At 48.0% G+C, this 24474-nt stretch overlaps 1 protein-coding gene across 2 annotated transcripts in view; it reads left to right on the top strand.

Moving 5' to 3' along the window:
- The window catches only part of CDYL2 (chromodomain Y like 2), a 166834-nt gene that overhangs the window by 96395 nt on the left and 45965 nt on the right, over window positions 1-24474 (top strand). Inside the window, exons 1-2 of one of the 2 annotated variants that reach the window (XM_027977652.3) lie at window positions 3964-4282; window positions 11295-11883. In XM_027977652.3, coding sequence (XP_027833453.1) covers window positions 4256-4282; window positions 11295-11883 — 616 coding nt within the window. In that variant the 5' untranslated portion in view covers window positions 3964-4255. Of the gene's footprint in view, window positions 1-3963; window positions 4283-11294; window positions 11884-24474 lie in introns of those variants that run through there. The other variant, XM_027977653.2, reaches the window with a different exon arrangement.

Genomic DNA, 24474 nt, shown 5'->3' with positions numbered 1-24474 from the left:
CTTAGCTTTTTATTTGATGGTTACTTAGGGCCAATATTTCATTTATAAGTGATTGGGACTAATTTTTTAAATGTGTTATCTAGTATATTAGCATTTTGTGTATTTAGAGATCATACTTCATAAAGTACCTTCTTTTTTGACGTTCATTAGTGAATCTGAGAGAACTCCGGGAGTTGGTGATGGACAGGGAGGCCTGGCGTGCTGAGATTCATGGAGTCGCAAAGAGTCGGACATGACTGAGTGACTGAACTGAACTGATGAACTGAGAGGATTTTTCCCTCTGATATTTTAGTATTTAATTGATTTTGATGTGTTCTATGGATGATTTTCCTGAAATTCTGTCAAGTTTATTTTGTTTATAAGTTATGCAGTTAAAAGTTTGTGTTCATTCAAATACATGCAATACTTACTTGATCAACTTACTTACTTACTTACTTGTATCATCATATGTATACATCAGATTCTTTACATCCCTGTTTTTCATCAGCTTGATCTATTTTAGCCTGAAAGTATTGAGTTTAAGTTTTTCAGTTCAGATTATTTCTACCAGTTTTCTGCTGAATTTTTAAAAGTTAGTTTTTAATCTGCTATTGACACAGAAAAATTCATGACTATTATGTATTTAGTATTTTTGAATTAGAAAAAACTCTTCCTTCCTATTTAATGTGTTTTTGCTCCTCACATTTTACTTTGATATTCTTTACAAAATTTGATCTTGCCTGATATATTTTTGTTATTTCTTTTAACTGTTACCAGTAAGTGAATAAGTGTATATAAGGAGTACTTGAAATTGTTAGGTTTTATGATTGTTGTTACCATTATTGGATGCTTTTTTAAGTTTTAGCGTGACCTGCAATTGTACTTAAAAACGGGCTTAAAATAATTATAGATTTTCACAAATCTATACTACAGAGTTTCCATATACCCCTTAACCAGTTTTCATAATTATTTACATCTTACACCATGTGCGTTTATAACAACTAAGAAATGAGCATTGGTGTTACACTGTAAACTAACCTTCAGACCGTCTTAGGATTTCACTAGTTTAGGGATAGGTTACCCACTCCAGTATTCTTGGGCTTCCCTGGTGGCTAAGATGGTAAAGAATCTACCTGCAAAGCGGGAGACCTGGGTTCAATTCCTGGGTTGAGAAGATCCCCGGAGGAGGGAATGGTTACCCACTCCAGTATTGTTTCATGGAGAATCCCCACGGACAGAAGAGCCAAGAGGGCTACAGTCCATGAGGTCGCAGAGTCGGAGACGACTGAGCAACTGAGCGCAGCACAGCCGTGTTTTCCATGAGTGTCTTTTTCTGTTTTAGGATCCAGTCCAGGATACCACGTTGCGCTTAGTTAGCACTCTTCCTCAGTCACCTCCGATCTAAGGCCATATTTTGGTCTTTTTATATTTTGTAACCTTGACACTTTTCTAGGATACTGGTCAAGTATGTTGTAGAGTTCCCTCAGGTTGGATTTGTCTGATGTTTAATCAATAGGTTATGGGTTTTAGGGGATTATTTCACAGAGAATGAGTGCTCTTCTCAGTGAATCAGATCAGACTATATGTGACATCAACACGATTTATCACAGGTGATGTACCCTTGATCACTGATGTGGGCCAGGTTTCTGCGCTGTATGGTTACTCTTTTTTCTTTGTGTACTTTCTTTGGGGGGTTTAATTGGAGGGCTGTTAAAACTGCTGTGGTAGTTGGGGGCGATATTTTCAGGCTATGCAGATATTCTGTTTCTCTTTAAAAATTTACCCACTAATTCTAGCATCCATCTGTGCATCTTGTTTGTAGCAATTATTACTGTGGTGCTCTAATGATGATTTTTCTATTATTTCCCCTATTCTTTTATATTTATTATTTCAAATTGTTCTATGAGGAATGTTTGTCCCTTATCCTCCACTTGTTTATTTCAGAATCAGCAAACATTTTGTGCAGTGGACCAGATAGCAATTATTTTAGTCTTTGTGGGCCACACAGTTTCTGTTATACAACTAAGTATTCTTAGAGCATGAAGCAGCCATAGTTAATACATAAATGAGTGGGTGTGGTGTGTTCTAATGAATCTTAATTCTTAAAAACAGACCCTGGACCAGATTTGGCCTGTGACCAATTCTGATAATTAATTCATTTATTTATATCAGGTGACCTCATGGGTATTTGTTTCATTCTTTTAGGTTATGAATGTAGTATTATCCCTATTTGCTTTTTTTAAATTGTTCCAGCCACTGGGCACCCTTTCAGTTTCAGATGGCTTCTTTGGCATTTCCTCATCAGCTGGGGTTTATTGATTGATTAAACCCTATCTTATTTTCTGGCATTACGAGATCCTTCAGACTCTTTTTTTAAAACACGGTTTATTGTTTATTTTGTGCCCTAACGAACAAAATGTCTTCCTCCTCCCTTCTCAGCTGATGGTCCACTTGACTGGTTTTAGACTTCTTAAGTTCACATTATTTATGCTTTCAACTTGTGTATTTTGGATGGAGGAAGGCTGGGGTGTGAGGTGGGGAGTTTAATTTTTTGAAACCAAGAAAGTTTGCAAAAATAGAAATTAAGTTGATGTATTCTCAACCTTTGCTTCCCCCCAAAGAGATCTTTTCTTGACGTGCAGACTCAAGATACAGAGACCTCTCTTGTTATTCCTTGTTAGTGTTCTTGTCTTACATTGATTTTTTTCTCTTTGCTAGGCTTACAGTTCTTGGATCTCTGTTAACCCTCCTATATGTCTACTCTCATTTCTTTAAAAGCCTCTGTGTCCTTTTCTTCTCCGTTCTTGGAGACTGTTGCAAGTACGTTGTCTACATCACTGATTTGATTTTCTGCTTGTTGCCTCTGTCCTTTCCTGGTTCCAGAGGGAATTTTATTTCTTTGCTGGCATTTTTTCCTTTAGCTTCCTTACATTTTTTCTTATGTAAATGAGTCTTCCTTTATTTCAATTCCCTTCTCAACCTATTGATTTCATCATCATCATTTATCTTTTTTCCTTTTTCCTCACTCTTTTTATAAAAGAGGTCGTATTTTCTATAGTCTCTGAAATCACAACACAAATGGTATCCAAAAATATACAGTAGTACTTCTAGTGTAGTGTGACTGAGAATTTTTAGTTATGATCATGTTCTGGTATGTTTTAGAAGTTTTTATAAATACATTACCAGCTTTTGTCTGTGTGCTCTCTATCAAAGAGGAGTCTCTGGTTTAGTGTTTTCCAACAGAGTGGGTGTGGGAATTGGTCTTGGTCCTCTCCTCACTTAGATGCTGTTGAGCCCCCCATTCTGACCCGCACCCAGAAGCCAGCTTGAATCGTATGGCTCTGAGCCGAATTTCTGCCTCTATTTCCTTAGTGTAGTTCATGTGTAGTCCAACAGGACATGCCGCCTGTTGGTACTGCCTGATTCTCTGATGAGATAATCTGAAGCAACCACAGTCTTCTAACCCGGACGCAGTCCATACCTAGTTGTCTGCAGAACTTACTCCATCTTAATTCTTCCCGAGGACTTCATGTGTGCTTGCCTGCTCAGTCACGTCCGTCATGACTGACTCTCTGTGACCCCGTGGACTGTAGCCCCCCAGGCTCCTCTGTCTGTGGGATTCTCCAGGCAAGAACACTGGAGTGGGCTGCCATGCCCTCCTCCAGGGGATCCTCCTGACCCAGGGATCGAACCCTGGTCTCCTGCATTGCAGGCAGATTCTTTACCACTGGTCCACCAGGGAAACCCAAGGACTTCATTCCCCATGTCAGATGATGGGAGCCTGTGCCATTCTACCTCCAAAGCAGTTGTCCCAGGATACTGAAAGGGTGCAGATAGAGAGGCCCTCATGGTTGTTGGGTCTGAGGTCCAGGATTCTGGAAATGTCCAGGGATGGCTGCTCTGGTGCAGGTGTGGGCAGAGAGCCCAAGTGGACATCACCTTCCTTTATTCCTTTTTGGCCTGGCTCTTTGCATTCAGAGGTTAAGATGTACTAGTAGCCCGTAGTTTCTCAATCCAACCCCCTCTGGTATGAGGGGCATTCTTTCAGGAGTCTGGACAATCTGAACCTGTACTTCTGAGCAGTTGTCATTTTACGTACTCTTTTGGTTTGGTGGGAAGCTGGGAGAGGGAAGATGACTGATAATTGTTCTGTTTCCCTTTGAGCTGACGGAGCATGGGAGCAGGAAGGGAGGGAGTTCCACATGGCGTGCTGGGGAGCCCAGGAGAGACAAACTCAGGAGGCCACTATTCTTTATTGAAGTACACTTGATCTACAATGTGTGAGTTCCCGGTGTGCAGCAAGGTGATTCACTTATATGTGTATGTTCTTTTTCAGATTCTTTTCCATTGTGGGTTATTATGAGATATTAAATATAGTCTTTCTGTGTTATATAGTAGGACCTGGTTGTTTATCTGTTTTATTTATAGCAGTGTGTATCTGCTAATTCCAAACTCTGAATTTATCCCTCCTCCCCACCTTTCCGCTTGCTGCTGCTGCTGCTAAGTCGCTTCAGTCGTGTCCGACCCTGTGCGACCCCAGAGACGGCAGCCCACCAGGCTCCCCCGTCCCTGGGATTCTCCAGGCAAGAACACTGGAGTGGGTTGCCATTTCCTTCTCCAGTGCAGGAAAGTGAAAAGTGAAAGTGAAGTCGCTCAGTCGTGTCTGACTGTTAGCGACCCCATGGACTGCAGCCTACTAGGCTCCTCCGTCCATGGGATTTTCCAGGCAAGAGTACTGGAGTGGGGTGCCATTGCCTTCTCCAACCTTTCCCCTTAGGTAACCATTAATTTGTTTTTTATGTCTGTGAGTCTGTTTTTGTTTTGTAAATAAATTAATTTGTATTAATTTTAGATTTCACATATAATTGATATTATATGATATTTGTCTTGGTATGACTTTCTTCTCTTAGGGTGATAATCTCGACGTCCATCCATGTTGCTGCAAATGACATTCTTTCTTTTTTATGGATGAGTAATATTCCATTGTGTGTGTGTGTGTGTGTGAGTGTCTCCATCTACTTTATCCATTAATCCCTTGATGGACATTTGTTTCCATGTCTTGGCTGTTGCCAACAGTGCAGCCATGAATACGTGGTGCTTATATCTTTTCGAATTAGAGTTCTCTTTAGAAGGCCACTTTTAAGCCATGTAAAGCTGCTGTAAGTTTTCTGGGACCTGGCAGGAGTTGGGGGAGCATCAGCAGCTGCAGATACACCATCAGCCTCAGTCAGGCTGGGCTCGCTGAGTAAGGGTGGGGAGTGGATATGGTGTCATCACTGGAAGCGCGGGGTCTGGAGCTCAGACACTCCTGACCGAGTCTTAGCTCTCCACTGCTTGACAGAGGTGGGGTCTTGGTCAAAGTCTTTAACCTCTGGGTGCCTCAGTTTTGCCTTCTGTAAGAAAGAGGATAAAGTTACCTACGTCATTTGGCTATTTTGAAGGTGAAATGAGTTAATATATACAGTGTTAATCTGCTATGCAGCGATCGCGTGCGCTTGGTCGATGCTGAGTGAGTGTAAGGTGGCACTGCTGTGATCTGGCCCACCTGCCCCGTGGGCAGCGACTGTCCTGCTGCCTGGAGAGGCCTCTCAGGGTCCAGCTTTTCTCCATCTCTGAAGGTCCCGTTCCTTCTCAGAGGAGCCTCCCTGCCCATCTGATTTGAAGTAGCCGTTCTTGTCACAGCCCCTTTCTCTCCACCGTCAGAGCACGTTTCGTGGTTATTCCCCCGACTCTGTGCCGCCTCGCTGAAGCACTCTGCTTCCCGCAGCCTGTGGGCACCATCCTGGTGGTCTGCGGGTTCGCCAGGGCCTGCGGTGCCTTGTGTGTGGACTCATTAGAGTGTTGGGTGAGCGACTTCATGAAGCCGCCTTCTTCCTCAGTGCCTGTCGCTTTGCTTTGCTGGTCCACGTGCTTGGCAACTTGCTTGCTTGGTTCCAGTGGCCTCTCGCCAGTGAGGTGTAGCCAGTGGCCAAGAACTCCTGCTGAGGAGTCAGATGAACTGTGGTTCCGTTCTTGGCTGACTGCCTGCTGACCGTGTGATGGAGGGAAAGTTATCTCCCTGTTCTGAGCCTCAACTTCCTCAGCTGTCAGTGGTGAGAATGCTCCTCAGGGGAAAGCTCGGGTGGGAAGGTGAAGTCTGACTCCTTGTAAGTTCTTAGTACAGCTCCCGGCATGCTCACTTAGCATGTACCACTGAAGGTGACTGGCATCATCCTGTTCCTAATGATGCAGCCGTCCACTTGTCATTGCAGCTCTGGTAATAACTGCCTCAAAATTTCCCTGCCCCCACCTGCAGTAGAATACCATCTGTATCAGCAGGGATCACAGAGGGGAAATGTTCATTAATGATTTGGTTGAACTCCAAGGAATTGTTCAGGGCCTCAGATTGTTTACCTTTGAAAAGAGAGGGTGGCAGGTGTGTGGGTACGCGCTTTTTCAATAGTGTTCATGCATTTATAGGTTGGGCTTCCTCTGTGGCTCAGCTGGTAAAGAATCTGACTGCAATGTGGGAGCCCTGGGTTCGATGCCTGGGTTGGGAAGATCCCCTGAGACGGGAAAGGCTACCCACTCCAGTATTCTGGCCTGGAGAATTCCATCGACTGTATAGTCCATGGGGGTCACAAAGAGTCGGACACGACTGAGTGACTTTAACATGCATTGGTCGGTAACTGCAGGTTAAGGGAATTGACAACTGTGTCCATTTAGAAGGTTTCAGCTACTGGAGGAGGGCTGGGCAGGTAGGGTGGGGATTCAGAAGCTGAGCTGCCAGCACCTGGGGGCCCAGGTCTCTGTTTTCAACAGGTGCAAGGAGTCAGGGACAGTGGAGGAGGCTGGGGGAGCTTCAGGGAAAGAGCTTTTCCAGAGAGAATGTTGCTGTCATTTAACACTCAAGTCCTAAATAATGTGGGCTTTTGTTATCCTCAGAACAGATTAGCTTTCTGGTTCTATGTGAGGCTTTCCTGAGAAGAAGAGGGAAAGAGGGTCAGAAAACCTGTACGGGGATGTAAAGAAGGAGATTAGGTCCCAGGAGATGGTGCATTCAAAGTCTCAGGGGGTGTCTGGGGGCTAGATTTCCTCTGAGCGCCTCGTGGGCATTTTGGTGTTTCAGAAAAAGCAGTTGCTTCTCTAAACCTTTTCTACAAAGTGCGTAAACTGTGGAAGAAAAAAATGTATTTAAAAGCACTCTTGTCACCTGCAGTTTTGTACTTCTCAGAGCAGTTCCACTCGTCTTGCAGTGCTTTGTGACTGATGTTCAGGACACTTTCCTTTCTCATCACACCTCATTCCTCTTAATTCTCCCAACAACCTTGCGGGAAGCTCTTATTATTATCATTACTATTTCTGTTTAACGGATGGGGACAGGGAGGCACAGAGAGGTTAGGCAACTTGCCCAGGGTCACGTATAGACAAAGTGGAAGAGCCAATAGTTTTTTTCCTGACTAGCATGTCAGGCTAGTAATGATCCTGCTAATACTGCTCATTGTTGGCATTGGGTTAACTTGAGTAGAAATGACTGTCAAGTCACCCAGTAGCTTTCTGGATAGGACCAGAGGTGGAAGCAGTGGCCTTTCTGTCCCCCATAAAGCCAACTGTGACTGAATCCTCCAGTAACCAGTAACCAGGAGGGAAGAAAACCAGCTGCTCTCCCAGTGTGGCCCCAAGTAGCCGTGTAGACACTGCACCCTTGCTGACTAAAGGCTTCTTGAGCCGCTCTCCCAGCATGGCATCTCCCCCACTCAGGACTTAGCTCAGCAGGTGGACTCTCCTAGGGAGGAGCTGACTACCCTCAGGACGTCTATTCTGCTGGGTGGGGACACATTGTCTTTAGCTACTACCCAGGTTTGCATTCACTGGAGGATATGCAAGGTGAAGTGACCTTTACCCTGGAATGCTAAACACCTTATTTGTATACTCTCTACGGTTGCCCTAGGTGGTAGGTGCTGTATTTCCCTCTTGCTAGGCAAGTCATCTGAGGCCCAAAGAGATGTAGTAACTTGATCAAGAACACACAACTCCTTAGAAGATTTAAGTCTTGCTCCATAGCCTTATTCTTAAATACTATACTAAGCTCGTTTGATGAGTGTGAGCCATCCACTCATCCACCCATTTACTCCTAAACTCACCTCTCTGCCTGCCTTTTTCACCCATCCCCCATCCATCTAGCAATTTGTCCATTTATATGTCTTTCCATCACCTGCCCATCTCACTATCCTCCCATCTGTTTATCTCTCCATCCATCCATCTATTCATCCATCCCACTATCCACCCATCTGTTCATTCATTCATTCAAGCATCCATTTTTCCATCCATCCATCCATCCATCCCATTATCCACCCATCTGTTCATTCATCCAATCAACCATCCATCCATCCACCCATCCACCTACCTACCAACGATTGTATTGGCTGTTTGTCTAGCATAGTTTTTCTGCTTCATCCTGGGGAAGAAGTTTCTCCATCCTGGAGGTCAAGCACATGCTTTCTGAAGCTGGAGACCTCCATGCCCACACATTTGTGGCCTTAACTCATAGCCCTTGGACATGTCTGGGCTTCCTCCTGACACTCCTAGGCTGGCCTTCTCCAAAATGCTGCTCTTTCCAGCAGTGGCATTCTGCTTGTGTGCTTTCCTCCCTCTGTAAACTTGCAGAGGGTTTCCCCTTCTAAGTCCTGCTGCTGCTGCTGCTGCTGCGTCGCGTCAGTTGTGTCCGACTGTGTGCAACCCCATAGACTGCAGCCCACCAGGCTCCCCCGTCCCTGGGATTCTCCAGGCAGGAACATTGGAGTGGGTTGCCATTTCCTTCTCCAATGCATGAAAGTGAAAAGTGAAAGTGAAGTCGCTCAGTCGTGTCCTACTCTTAGCGAACCCAAGGACTGCAGCCTACCAGGCTCCTCTGTCCATGGGATTTTCCAGGCAAGAGTACTGGAGTGGGGTGCCATCGCGTTCTCTGCTTCAAAATCCTACAAATGTGCAAAGCTGCAGGCTCCTCCACAAACACTCCAAACTTTCTGCAACATTATCACAAATGAATACCCAGCTACCCCATTCCTTGACTCAGAGATTGAAAGTTTGATTAGTTTGGCATGATTTTACGTTTTCAAGCTATTATAGAGTTTGTGTGATACTTCTAAAAATTATATAATCAATCCAAAACAGATGTTCAGAGCGCATTTTAGAAGGAAACAAATTTTAATAGAAATAGGCCAATTTGATTTGAGATGAATCAATTAAGGAAACAATTTAAATTGTCTATGAAGAAGCAGTATTATAAAAAGGCAATATGGTCTAGCTATTAAGATATTTATTAAGTGCAAAGCAATGAAAGTCATTTAATTATTTTGCATAGCTTCTGTTATACCCAGATATTGGGAGACAATTTCACTTTTCAGAAATTTTCACTTCTTATTATGGAAAAATTTAAACATAAAGATTTTAATATACAAACATAAACAGTTGAAAATGAACCCACGTTTACCTATTACCCATCTTTAACAGTTACCAGCTCTAAGTGTAACCACTTTTCCCTTCTCATATATTTTTTTTTTTTTTCTATGAGTTTCAAGAGCATATCCTTTACTTATTACTTTCATTGGGTCAAAGTTCCATCCTAGAAAATTACGTTGACACTGAAATGTAATAAACATTTGAATGTAATAGTTTACTTTTCCTTTGAAATTTAGCTCTTTTTTTTTTTTTGGTAGAGCAATGGAAATTTTCTTTCTTTTTTTTTTAGTTAAAAAATTTCAAACCTATAGTAAAGTTGAGAAAGTAATAAATAAACCCTTGTATACCCTTCACCTCATTCACCAGTTATTAGCCTTGGGACTGGCATTTTCTAAGTGTGCTTTCCCATGATAATACTTGAAGACAGAGATTCCCTTACCTTTGACGGTACGCAGATAGTAGTACATGACTTGAAAACCAGATCTCTGTTCGGATCTTACCTCCACCATCCCTAGCCCTGCATTGTAGGTCGGTTGCCTCATACTTAATTCCTCATTTATCAAATGGATAGTAAAAATGTACATTCTCGGGGGTTATGCAAGGTATATACCATCACCTTGCTTGGCAGTTGTACCTGTAACGTTGCAGCTAGGGGAGCCAACTAGGGGGACATTGGGCGTCACTGATTCCAAGCAGTTTTGGTCAATATGGAAGATTTTTATAGTTGAGAGATTTGGTATGGCCTAGTGAGTAAGAAGGCAATGGCACCCCACTCCCGTGCTCTTGCCTGGAAAATCCATGGACTGAGGAGCCTGGAAGGCTGCAGTCCATGGGGTCACTGAGGGTCGGACACGACTGAGCGACTTCCCTTTCACTTTTCACTTTCATGCATTGGAGAAGGAAATGGCAACCCACTCCAGTGTTCTTGCCTGGAGAATCCCAGGGACAGGGGAGTCTGGTGGGCTGCCGTCTATGGGGTCGCAGAGTCAGACACAACTGAAGTGACTTAGCAGCAGTAGCTGCAGTGAGTGAGAAAATAAATCTGGGCTGAGAGTGGTTCATATCCCAGTTCTGCTCTTACCAGTTTGGAACTTAGTTGACTGACTTAATCTCTCAGCCTCTTTTCCTCTCTGTAAAGTGGGGATAGGAGGAACACAGCATTGGGTTACTGTCCGGAGAAAATGAAGTGAAAGCATCCGTGCCCAGCAGTTAGTAGCATCTGCCTCCTCACACATGCCCAGAAAACATTACTAATCATTAGTATTATGATAAGTAAGGACACGTTAGCAGAGCGGGTGGAAAACCCACACCAAATTGGTCTTTAAAAGTCTGATTACACTTTTGTGCCACAGAAAGAATAAAGACCTTCCGCGAACGCTCACAATGCGATTTTGAGCTAGGGTAAGCCTTAGGGACTTCCTGGGTGGTCCAGTGGTCAAGACTTTGCTTTCCAATTCAGGGGGTGCCGGTTCGATCCCTGCCTGGGAGTTGAGATCTCACATGTCTCAGGGCCAAAAAAAATGAAAACATAAAACAGAAGCAATATTGCAACAAATTCAATGAAGATTTAAAAAATGGTCCACACCCAATCTTTAAAAAAGAAAAAGAGTAAGCCTGGGACCAACAGGTAGAGGCAACCAGCCAGGCGTGGCGTCATGCAGTTGTCATGGGAAACGACTGCGTGTGTGCCTTTGGTTCCCTTCAGCGATCTCCTGAAATAAACCAGCCTCGAAGGCTCCTGGGAGGGTCAGCCTCCTGGCCCCTGTAGCCAGGACAGACACCTCGGTCCTTGTGTTGTTCTTGTGACCTGGCAGTGATTTGATTTTTATTTTTTCCTTCTCTCTCTCTTTCCTGATTCTCCTCCCGCATCCCAGGTCGAAAGGATTGTAGACAAGAGGAAGAACAAGAAGGGAAAATGGGAGTACCTGATCCGGTGGAAAGGCTACGGGAGCACGGAGGACACTTGGGAGCCTGAGCACCACCTGCTGCACTGTGAGGAGTTCATCGATGAGTTCAACGGGCTGCACCTGGCTAAGGACAAGAGGCTCAAGTCGGGGAAGCAGCCCGGCGCCTCCAAGCTCCTGCGGGACGGCCGAGGACCCTCGGTCGAGAAGCTCCCCCACAGGCCCTCGGACGCCAGCAAGAGCAAAGGGACTTCCCACAAACGGAAGCGGGTCAACCCTTCCCTGTCCAAGCCCAAGAAAGGCTATTCGGCCAAGCCCCCCGCAGGCGGGGACCGGGCCGCCAAGACGGTGTCTTACAGGACTACCCCCAGTGGCCTGCAAATCATGCCGCTGAAAAAGGCGCAGAACGGCATGGAGAATGGGGACGCCGGCTCCGAGAAGGACGAGAGGCCCTTTGGAGACGGGTCCCACCAGCCCGACCTGGATCTGAACGACGTGGGCGAGCAGGACCTGGGCGACTGCGACGGGAGCCCTGCGGCGCTGGCGGAGAATGGGCTGGGTACGTGGCTGCTCTTCCTCTCGGATGGGGCTTTGCGGGCAGCCTGGGGAAACACAGGGCCCCTGCCCTGGCTCTCTCACCTGGGGCCCTGCGGGCTCAATCCCTTGCCCACACCGGTCCCGGACGCCTATGTAGGTGGGGGAGGCCAAGCCACTGACGCTCCGGCCAAGGCCGGTCCCAGGTCCACCATCCCCAGCTGCCCTCGGGGATACCCGAGGCCGTGGTAACCGCTCTGGAGGCCCTGCCCTGAGGGCAGCTCAGAGTCCCTAACCCCCAGGACCTGAGATTCGTGTCCCCGGGGGCCAGTGTCTCTCTGGGGCTCACACGCCTCCCAGGGCCCTTGCTTTCAATCTCGTGAACCCAGCACCATAGCCCAGAGAGGTGGAGTCTGGGCCGGGGGCTGCTCCTCCTTCTCAGACCCAGGTTGGACTTGGAATTCCCCAAGCTGGCCCTTCAGTTGGAGCTGCCTGCCCCCATCTCTCTCTAACACGCATGATCAGCCCCCGGTCTGCATTAGGTCCCAGAGGCTGCCTGCCCCCATCTCTCGCTAACATGCACGATCAGCCCCCCGGTCTGTATTAGGTCCCAGAGGCTGCCTGCCCCCATCTCTCGCTAACACGCACGATCAGCCCCCCGGTCTGTATTAGGTCCCAGAGGCTGCCTGCCCCCATCTCTCGCTAACACGCACGATCAGCCCCCCGGTCTGTATTAGGTCCCAGAGGCTGCCTGCCCCCATCTCTCGCTAACACGCACGATCAGCCCCCCGGTCTGTATTAGGTCCCAGAGGCTGCCTGCCCCCATCTCTCGCTAACACGCACGATCAGCCCCCCGGTCTGTATTAGGTCCCAGAGGCTGCCTGCCCCCATCTCTCGCTAACACGCACGATCAGCCCCCCAGTCTGTATTAGGTCCCAGAGGCTGCCTGCCCCCATCTCTCGCTAACACGCATGATCAGCCCCCGGTCTGTATTAGGTCCCAGAGGCTGCCTGGACACCTGCCCCCCAGGCTCCTTTGGCTTGGTGCCTTCTTGCCCGCTCTTGCAAGTCACCTAGCAAAGATACTGGAATCCCCCGTCCCTCTGACCAAGGCCCCACAGGCACAGCAGGGGAAAGAGGAGACAGTGACCCAGGTTTTTCGAGCTCTCGAGTCTGACTTTCCCTCCGTAGTCAGATGCTTTCCTGACTGAGTCCTCAGCGGCCACGTCTTCCAGGTGGGCAGTCTGCACCTGTTACCTGCCTTGCTTCATTTCTCAGATACCTGTGTGTCCACGCGGTGAATTTTTCTCTTTAGCCACCAGGACTCCAGGCCTTGGGACGTCAGGAAATCCTGCAATGGGTGTGGACAGCCTATGCCCAACACAGTAGGGCCTTCCGATGCCCCGGGTGGAACTGGAGTGTGTGTGGGCAGAGGGTGTCAAGAGGCAGGTGGGGCGGGCTGGGAGAGTTCCCAGGAGGATGGGGTGACAAGGCATGTTACGGGGATAGTGATGTCAGAGTTCAGGGCACTCAGGGTGTGCGTGGCTGGGAAGAGCGTCCTCAGGGACTCCCCCGTGGGGGGAATCCGAGCAATCCGCTTTTGAGGTCCCTGTTTCTCCAGAGAGAGGAATTTCACCCAAACGGGATTGATTTAGCAGTCTCTGCCCCAGATTGACTCACGTTTCCGTCTGGGGATCCCTGATGCTGACATGACTCTGCCTGCTAGCATATGGAAAAACTGTTTGTTTTAAAAAATCCATCTCTCAGGGAGGAGTGGGCTCGTGTGAATGAGGCCTGGCACAAACACCGGTGTTTGACGTTCCCGTGACAGTCACCAGCAGTGGAGGGATTCCCCGTCTGGGGCAGGGGAGCCTTGGCGGCTCCTATGCTGGAGGCCCAGGGGCTTGGCGGTGACTGCGGGCGCCCTGGCTGGTAGCAGCACCCCGCCCACCCGCCCTGCTCAGGAGGGGGCCGCCCTAAGAGCGGGTGGGGGGTCAGTGTCAGGGAGGGCCATATGCTGACTCCAGCCGCCAGACCACAGGGTGGAGGGACGCCAGGCCTGTGGAGGTTGTGATAAAGGCTTGCTTCTCCTTCAGCACCCCTTTCCAGAGGCGGCGTGGCTACCAGCTGTGTGCACTCCATCCCAGGTCTGGTCGATACCACCTGATTCAGGATGGGGCACGGTTCCCCGCCACCAGGGGAGACAGACGAGGACAAGCCTGCCGGCCCTGCTGGAGGCCTTGTTGACACTGAGTGCCTCTCTAGACCTTTCTTGTTTCTGATTTCTTCTTGGCCTTATTTATTCCCAGTGTTGAACATTCTGTACTCCACTCGGCCCGTGCCTGCGTAGAGAGGAGGAAGTGCCTTTCTCTTGTTTGGTTTTGAGTGTCCCCAAAAGGTCGTTTGGCTTAATCGCATCCTATAATATTGGTGTCCTTCAGGTTCTCGTAAGGCTAGGGCAGTGGTCCTCAAAGTCGCGTGTAAGATTCCCTGGCACTTTCTTAAAAGGCAGGTCCCATAGAGTCTGATTTCCTGAGTCTGGGGTGGAGCCCAGAAGGTGGGTTTTTAACAAGCACCTCCTGGTGGCTCTCCTGCATTTTGGGGACCTGCTCTGTGGTAAAATGGGGTGGCAGTTACTTTTTGCATCGGCTGTCCATTTACTTTTTTTCTGTTCTTCGCAAGAGTTGGTCACTATGCTAGGTGCTTGGAGGTAAGGCATAAAAGCATAGCTTAGGGCTGTGCCTTTTGAAACTTAGAGGCTGCTCTCCAGTGAGTTGAAACTGGGTGTCTCTAGGTCGTTGTTGAGAAGACTCCCGAGGCTGACACGCTGGTAGGAATAGCGTGCTTGTTAGAGATGGTGTGCCTTTCTGCACCTGGGTTGACGTCTTCTGTGGTCAGTGGGGCGATAAATGCCCAAGCCCTGGTCAGCCTTTAACACTCTCGTTAGAGATAGCATCATATCCAGGTCTTGGAGTAACTGGGAAGAGGAAAATACAGAATCCTCGCCAGAGAGAGAGAGAGAAAATGCGAGGTTTGGAGTTCTTGAAGAAGACCCGAGACAGGAGGTTGTGTGGTTCCAGAACTTTCCAGCCGGGGGTCAGAGGTATAGTCAAGCAACACACGATTCCACTTATGTTTTCAGCCGGAGGGAAGCCTTGGTACAGCCAGTGTCCATGCCCGCACGGACCCTGAATGTTCTTCTTCCCTCTTTTCCCCAGCCCCGCCTTCTCTGACCACATCCACCACTGACCCAGAACCCCAGGGGCACAAAGAGGAGGCAACAGGGTTTTCAGCACAGAGGGCCCTCATATTTGCCTGGCAGAAGATGGGGAGATCCTGGCCACGCTTTCCCAGCATTTGTTTTGGGGGAGGGCTGTTGCTTTTTATATGATTTCAACTTCTCTTTGGTGAATTAAGGTTCTGCATACAGAAAAGCAACTTATGTAACACGTTACTCATTTACTGCTGACTTCCCCGATCTGAGCTGTGGGAACAAGTGCTAAATTGGGGCTCTAGCGGGTGGTGCTTTGGTTTCAGACAGCAGTTTCTCCGGCAATGTTTGGAAGTGCATGCAGGGGCCCAGGATGGCTTTTGCTTCTGATTCTTTTCCCGTAATGACAAATGGCTCTGTGGTCCAGATACCATCTGCCTCAGTGTCCCTTTGGGAGCTTGTTAAAAATGGTCTCTACGCCCATCAATGAATCTCAGGGGGCGGAGTGTGGATTGTGTCTTTTAAACGCTGAATTTTCACAGCCATGGTGTATACAGCAGTTCTCATGGAAGCGTTTGGTTGTAGTGATGAATGGTTCATAGTCCACGTCCTTTGTTGGTAGATTCAGAATTACTCCTTGAATTTTAAGCTTGAATTTTAAGTAGGAATGTGATTTAGTTCTTTAAAGGTTTAAAACCTGAAATAATTTCTCCTTCTTGCTCATACACTCTCTACCAGGCATCTCTCTCTTTTTCGCTCTCTCTTTTTTTCTAAAACAAACCTGTTTCATCCATACGGAAGAGCTGTTGGATTAGTGAACTCCCCCTGTAGTCTGGTCCAGAATTGGTTAGCACAGTTTCATCAAAATACGCCAAAGCATCAATTGCGTCTGATTCTTTGAGACCCCATGGACTGTAGCCTACCAGGCTCCTCCTCGTTGCCAGGCTTTTCCAGGCAGGAACACTGGAGTGGGTAGCAATCCCCTTCTCCAGGGGATCTTCCTGACCCAGGGATTGAACCCCAGTCTCCTGCATTGCAGGCAGATTCTTTACCACCTAAGCCACCAGGGAAGCCCAAAGCATTAATACTTGACAGATTCAGATGAGCCTTTAACCTGTGGACACATCCCTGACTCAGAGCCAACTCTGAGCCCCAAACACAACACACAGGTGCCTGGTGTTCCCCCAGTTTCCGTGAAGCCGATGAGTTTTCGCTGTCGACGCTGACCCTGTGGCCCCGTGTTCACGTTTCTCTGAATTTTGGGCATCACCGTCCTCATGTCCTGATGACTGTCTTTTGGAGCACAGGCGCTGTGTCTCAGACGCCGCCTGATTCAGTGTTTTCAGAACTGTTCCCATCATTGAATGAGTCATCCCACACAAACGCACAACATTTGCCGTCTCTTCTCCATTGATCTTGTAAAATTATCTCAGCTTTCACTTCTATCGTGTTTGTTTATCTCTCCCTACTCACTCTGTCACCACGATTATCGTTTTTCCTTTTATTGATCCTCGTGGAGTAACTGTGCTTTAAAAGCACTTCAGAACTAAGCACGGACAGGGGAGGTGCCCGGTGACTTTCAAGAACCCTGGGCCCTCAGGTGTGGAGCTGGCATCAGGATCCACTGGAGGGCATGTTAAAACATGATTACGGCGCCTACCCCTACTGACTCAGCCGCTGTGGCAGAAAGCCTGAGACTCTGCATTTCTAGCAAGTTCACAGATGCTGTGGCTGGCTCACGGACCCTGCTTTCAGAACCACTGGTCTGGACGAGTAAGCACCGAGACGATTAGGAACGCCAGCTGGGGGTGCTGGGGAGCGGAAGCACTTTTGCTCTGGATCTTGAGTTTGCCTTTGTGAGAATTCACAAGGTAAAGGTTTGTGGAACAAAGTTGTTGAGTTGAACGTCTTACCATGTGGGGACTTCCCTGTCAGGCCTCGGAGTGTACGAAGTCCTTTCTGTGGTCCTTACAGCAGCCCTGAGTGGCAGCTGTGGTTAATCTACCCATTTTTCGTGGGAGGAGACTGAGGCTACAAGTGCTCAGGTTGGCACTAGGAGAGAAATCCAAGCAGGCCGACTCCAGAGCTAGTCCCTAGATCACCGCTCAACTGGCTCCCAGGCAGTGCAAGGCAGTTCCTGATCACTGATAAAAATACGCCCTGACTGGGGGGCCCTGGAATGTTGGTAGGGCAGAAGCCATTTGGACTCATCCTTGTTTATTGATGGATGGATATAATCCTTCTAAGCCTAAGAAACTGAGGTTAACTATGTGCCATTCAGTTTGAAGAGCTTCCCTGGTAGTTCAGTTGTGAAGAGTCCACCGGCCAATGCCTGAGACGTGGGTTTGATCGCTGAGTCGAGAAGATCCCCTGGAGAAGGAAATGGCAACCCACTCTAGTATTCTTGCCGGGGAAAGCCAGTGGACAGAGGAGCCTGATGGGCTACAGTGCATGGTGTCACATAGAATTGGACAAATTTAGCAACTAAATAGCAACAACATTCAATTACAAACCCAGGAGCAAGTGGTCAATTTCTTAAAACAGATACAACTTAAGCAAACAGAAAACCTGAATAAGGGCTGCTGCCGCCGCTGCTAAGTTGCATCAGTCGTGTCCAACTCTGTGCGACCCTATAGACGGCAGCCCACCAGGCTCTCCCGTCCCTGGGATTCTCCAGGCAAGAACACTGGAGTGGGTTTCCATTTCCTTCTCCAGTGCATGAAAGTGAAAAGTGAAAGTGAAGTCACTCAGTCGTGTCCAACTCTTAGCGACCCCATGGACTGCAGCCTACCAGGCCTGGCTTTTAAATTTATTAAATCAGTCGTTCCACATCCTTCACAAAAAGAGAGAAGGCACACAGACTCAGGTGGTTTTACAGGCAAGCCTATCCAGTATTCTAGAACAGAAGCATCTCTCCCATACCCAAATGGTTGCAGAGAAAACAGAAAAAGAGGAGACACCCCATCTCCTTTGATGAGGCCAGCATAACCTGGATTTCCAAACCAGACAAGGAAGGGAGGAACAAGGAAAATTAGAGGCCAGTTTCACTTAAGGATATAGTGATAAAAGTCCTGAATAACGCCCCCCACCCTGGGCTTGTTACGGTTCCCTGATACTTCCTCAAAACTGACTGTTCCAGAAAGTCCTCACTCCATGCTCTGAATTTGACCCCAGTTCATGACCTTTAGAATCACCACTACTTCTGGAGGTGCCCAGCTTGTCTCCGGAAGAGGTCCCGAGTGTCAGAGGCAGTGGCCCCGAGCCATCTCGGTGAATCACAGGAAATCTGAAGAGGGTGTCCACACGGGGCCTCTTGTGAAGGCAGGTATCCGTTTTCCTGGGCACAGCTGTTCCTTTAACACACTTCAGACACCCACTCCCAGGCCAGCAGACTTTGACCCGCCTTGTTGTTTTTACAAAAGTGGGTCATTTTCCAGACGTATAGCAGCCACCAGAGCCTAAGGGATTCTTACGTTTTGTCTTCCAAAGCATGGCAAGTGAGCGACTTGTGCGAATGAATGAACGTAAAACCCTTTTATGGGTAATGTGTGCAGACCCGTCCAACTTGGCCACTGCCTCTGAGTGGAAAGTGCCTGACTGTGGTGGAAAATCTGACTGTCGGCTTGACCCACGGCAGATCCAAGGGGGAAATCAACTCTCCTGGTTGGCTCCCCAATCCCGGGTTTGATTTTGGCATCCAGAGGAGACCGATGGAATCTTGACCACTGTCAAGACTTGGAAATTGACTAATCACTTTCACTGCCAGCTCAGATATTGTTTTCCTCTCTCAACCACCTCAAAAAAGCGTCCTTAGGAATTGTTTCCAAGACCTGTTTATCAGTGGTGAACTACAGAGGTGGGGTGGGGAGTGGAAGTCCCCCGCCACCCCGCCAGGCACAAGCTGTGAGGGGTACCTTGTCTACACGTGGTAAAATCTGGCTTGCAGACGTCGTTGAAAAGCTAGTCTCCCCCTCCCTGGGTAGACCCCCAGGGACCAGGGCTCCAGCTCCACCCACCCCCCCAGCTGGCCCTGCAAAGACCACCCTGATGATGCAGGCCTGGGCTCCACGGCAGTAGAAGCATTACCGTTTGTGTTTGATGAATGCCTGCCATTTAATCCCCTCACTGGCTCCCTGACTTAGCAACTGGACAACATAGCAACATAACAAGCTTAGCTATGATCAGCCTTGCTTATAGATGGGGAAACTGAGGCGTGGAGGGGTGGAGACATGGAGTGCCAATGGCAGGGCCTGGGTGGGGCCTTAGTACCAGGTCTGGCAATGCTGAAGCCCTCAGAGGTCTGTGACCCGTTTTTACCAAAAGGCATTACAGAGATTTAGGTTCAAACCAGCAGGCTTCCCCAGGGTCCTAGGGCAGTGTTCTGGCCAGCATCCCTGGGCCTTCCTATGAGACATCTTCAGTGGTTCCAAAGATGCTGGCTCAGCATTCCAGGGGGATGGAATTGTCAGTCCTGCACGAGGATTTTCCACTAGGCTTGATTTAAAAAAAAAAAAAATTTATTGGAGTATAGTTGATTTGCCGTGTTGTGTGAGTATCAGGTACACAGCAAAGTGATTCAGTTACACATATATTCATTCTTTTTCAGGCTCTTTTCCCATATAGGTTGTTACAGAATATTGAATGGAGTTCTCTGTGCTATACAGTAGGTCCTTGTTGGTTATCTGTTTTATTTATTTATTTATTTTGTGACTGGCTTATTTCTTTTATTTTTTAATACAAATTTATTTATTTTAATTGGAGGCTAGTTACTTTACAATATTGTATTGGTTTTGCCATACATCAACATGAATCTGCCTCAGGTGTACAGGTGTTCCCCATCCTGAACCCCTGCTTTATATATAGTAGTGTGTGTTTGTTAATCCCAGGCTCTTGATTTATTCCTTCCCTCCACATTTCCCCTTTGGTAACAGTAAGTTTGTCTTTGAACTCTATAAGTCTGTTTCTGTTTTGTAAATAAGTTCATTTATGTCTTTTTTTTTTTTTAAACCTCTATTCTTTATAGGAAAAGACACACGCATACATATTCGCAGCTCTTCTAGGGAATTCCCTCAATTATCAAAGTTCATTTCAGGGCCAGAAGAACTGGCAGAAAATGAAAGTTAACAGTGTCCATCAGCTGATGAAAGGGTAAACAGAACTTCTTATATTCAGACAATGAAATGTTATTTAGTCATAAAAGGGAATGAAGCGCTGACACAGGCTACAATGTAGATGACTCTTGAGAACACGACACTGAGTGAGAGAAGCCAGTCACAGAAGGCGACTTACGGTAGGACTCTCTTTTTGGTAGGCCCAGAACAGGCAGATCTATAGAGACAGAAAGCAAATCAGTGGCTGCCAGAGGCTGAGGGAATGGAAGGCAGGGGAAATGCCTGCTGATGGGTACAGGGCTTCTTTTGGGGGCAATCCACATGTTCTCAAATTTGATTGTAGTGATGGTTGTACAACTCAGCAAGTGAATTTAGGAATCACTAAATTGTATACTGTGGACGGGTGAATTTTATAGTATGTAAATGATGACTCAAAACGGCTAGTGCTGACCGCATGCCTGGGAGCCCTGAGTGCTGTCCGCAGAGACATGCCCCTCTGCTGCCCCAGGAAACTGGGGCTAAAGCACACTTCTCAGGCACGTCCAGGTGAGCTGCAGTGCAGCCACAGCGTGACTGCCAGAGCCCAGGTCCCACCTATGAAAGGCAGGTGCTCTTGGTGGAGCAGCAGCCCATCTGATTTTCCTGTGGCTGCTGTAACACACTGAGTGGTTTAAAGCAATGCACATTTACACTCTTGGAGTCCTGGACGTCCGAAGTCTACAGTGAACTGGCAGGGCTGTGCTCCTAGGGGACTCTCGAGGAGGACCGGTTTTCTTGTCTTCTTTGGTTTCCAGAGGTCGCCCGCTCTCCTTGGCCCCTGGCCCCGCATTCCCCTGCTTCCGCCGTCACGTCTCCTTCTCTGCCTCTCCCGCCTCTCTCTCATAAGGACCCTTGTGGTGATATCGGGTCTGTCCTGTGTGATCTAGGGCGGTCTCCTCTGACAAAGCTCCTTTTGCGACATCAGGTCACATATCCCGGGGTTCTGGGCGTGAGGATGGGGACATCTTTGGGGGGGTGCATTATCCAGCAGACCACTCGCACGTAGGAGAGTCTGGAGGGAAGACAGTCGAGACACATGGGTTTATATTCCTGCATGGGCAGAAGCCAGCTGGTAACAAGGAAGCATGACTTTTGTCCTCTGGGTTAGACAGTACGTGCAAATGGAATCATCTGCTTGGTGTGGACTTGTGAACAACTGGTGGGCATTGAACTCGGCTCAAGTTTCCTTGTTGATTTTAGAGATGGAAGGCCAGCTGAGGCTCCCACAGGATAGGAGGCACTTTCCAAACTCCACGTGGCACACCTCACATCCGCGTTTACTGGAGAGGAGCTGACCCAAGCCCTCCACAGGCTGCAGCCTTACTAGTGATAACGATACTAGTGATAACGATAACAGCAATGGCATCAGTAACAGACACTTAAGACATCCTTTCTGGAGTTGGGTGTGGCGCTAAGGACTGTAGGCAGTAGTTCAGCCAGTCCTGATAACTCTGTGGAATAGCTTGTCTTTTTCATCTCTAGTTTACAGGTGAGGAAACTGAGCCTTTAAGAAGTTAGGACTCCCCAGAGGGTAACATGCCAGAGTCAGAATTCTGACCCCCGCTTTCTGCGTTTTTTAAAAAACATTTATTTGGCTGCTTTGGATTTTAGCTGTGTTGCACGGAGTCTTTTAACTGTGGCCTGTGAACTCTTGGCTGCAGCATGTGGGATCTAGTTCCCTGATGGGGGACTGAGCTGGGGACCCCTGCCTTGGAGTGTGTGATCTTGGTCACTGGACTACCAGGGAAGTCCCCTGACTCAGCTTTTTACTTTTGAGATTTGGGGCTTTTGAAAACTTCTCTGTCACACTGTCTTGCTGTGTGATATCTGACTTTCTTCCCAGACCCTAATCACACAGTGGGAAAAAGCCTGTTCTGCTCGTGTGTGTGGGGGGCATTCAGGCACACACCCCTGTGTGTCTATGTTTGTGTCTGTGTGTCTGGAAGGCATTTTGTATGACAGCATTTGCGTCTTGATTTTTCTACTCAGCATAGCGTATACCTATTTCCATATTGGGCAGGTCTTCATTTATAATTGTAGTCATGCCATTTAATATATATGAGAAAATGTACATTTGACCTAGTCTTCTGTCGTTAGACACGGATTGGGTCTAAACGTCCATGGAATTGCAAAGAGTCAGACATGACTGAGCAACTGAACTGAAAACTTATTTGGTTTTCTCTTGCTTTATTTCTGAATTGTGTTCTTAGAATAAATTCCCAGAGGCACTTATTCTGGGGTTGTACTGGTGATTTTGCCCTTCTCCCCAGCAAACAAAGTAACCAGCGAGGTAGTTTTACTTTTGCCATGATCCAACCAGTCCATTCTAAAGGAGATCGGTCCTGGGTGTTCTTTGGAAGGAATGATGCTAAAGCTGAAACTCCAGTACTTTGGCCACCTCATGCAAAGAGTTGACTCACTGGAAAAGACTCTGATGCTGGGAGGGATTGGGGGCAGGAGGAGAAGGGGACGACAGAGGATGAGATGGCTGGATGGCATCACCAACTCAATGGACGTGAGTCTGAGTGAACTCCGGGAGTTGGTGATGGACAGGGAGGCCTGGCATGCTGCAATTCGTGGGGTCGCAGAGTCGGACACGACTGAGCGACTGAACTGAACTGTCAGCATTATTGTGGGAACCAAAAAGAGGAACTTCAGTGTCTCTCTGATTTGCATTTCTTAACTCATCACTGAGGCTGAGTCTTTTCTGCACATGCTCATTGAGCCTTTGGGCTTGTCTGCTCTTGTCTTTGAACCTGGGGAGAAGGTACAGAGGGGTGGTAGGCTGGGGAGGAGGTGGGCTTGTGTTGAGGGGAAGACTCAGGGAGACTTCTGAAGGCTGGCGGGGCCAGGGCAGGAGATGCCAGGATACTTGGGGACCCAACCCTAGTTATAGTTACAGGACCAGTTGCTTTGCGGGGGCAGTCATGAATGGATCCTACTTTCCTGATTTAGGGGTTCCTGATGACTTTCTGATCCTGTATTATGGATGAACTGTCAGAAAAGACCGAAATAGCAAAATCTCCTCCTGGCTTATATGTCAGCAGACCACCCTCCACTGGGGTCACGTGTCCACTTCTGGCTGCCCAGCCCAGCATCCTCCCCAGTGCACTTAGCCCAGATGCCCAGTCTCAGGTGGCCTCCTGCAGTTCTGACTTGGTTCTGGGCTCCCCCTACCTTCTGGTGTCCACGGCTGGGCAGGGCCACTCTCCATGGTCCTTGGCACCTGCCAGTCCTGAGCTGCAAAGGCTTTGTGGGAGGGGGGGCGGTGGCCCCCATCTCGGCCATCCCCTCTCAGGTACTTGGCGGAAACTTTAGGGCATGACCTTGGCCCTGCCTCGTCCGATTTCCCATCCACATGGTAGAAAGCAGTATCTACTCTTGTCCCTTCTTGCTCTTTTTCTTGTGGGTATTTATACCTTTCAGAAAATTGATTCCTTCACTGCTGTTTCAGGGTGGTTTTCACCCTGAATGGAGGCCTGGAATGGAGGCCTGTCTAACTGCCGTCCCCAAAATGTCCCCTCCCTTTCCCACCCCGAGACTTCTTTCCTTCCTCCCTCCTTCCCTCCCTTCCTTCTTAAAGTTAAAAAGTAACTTAGTTCAAAAAATTGAAACACTATGGAAAGTGTAAGCTTTTTAAACATTCAAGTTCCCTCCTTTTTTCCCCCTGAATTCTCTTTAGAGGTGACTGATGTTCACATTTCCCTATGGATCATTCTGGACTACTCTTTCAGCTTATGCAACTTGTATATATATTTATTTATATTTATTACACATTATATGTTGCGTGTGTAAAGACGTTCTGTTTGCTCAGAGATCTGTTGAAGGCATGATGAACGAGGATAGTCCCACCTCTGTGGGTGTGTGCACATGTAAGAAACCGGGGCCTCACTGAGAAGGTGGCATCTGGGTAGAGACTGGAGGTGGTGAGAACACTGTGTTTTAAATCTGAAACTCCATCTGTGTCAGGGGAGTGGATGCGCCTCCCCTTTCTGGCTGCCCGGGCTTTCACGGCTTGCAGGGACTTAGCTGGCCTCTCTGATGGGTGGCCAGGCGGCTTCCCGAGACACACACCCTCGCCAGCCCTGGCTGTTGCCAGTCTTCGTCACGCTTTTCCAAGCTCTGCGGTTCTGATTTTAGTCTACAAATGAGGGTGAGCATCTTCTCACGTTCCCAACACTTGTGCTTCCTCCCCTGGGAGGGGCCTGAGCCTCGTCATGCCAAGCAGAGCAGGGGATGATGCTCAGTAGGGTGGG

This window comes from Ovis aries, chromosome 14 (assembly GCF_016772045.2).
Source record: "Ovis aries strain OAR_USU_Benz2616 breed Rambouillet chromosome 14, ARS-UI_Ramb_v3.0, whole genome shotgun sequence".
Taxonomy (NCBI): Eukaryota; Metazoa; Chordata; class Mammalia; order Artiodactyla; family Bovidae; genus Ovis; species Ovis aries.
The sequence above is the reverse complement of the archived record's forward strand: the minus strand, read 5'-3'. Positions and strand labels throughout refer to the sequence as shown.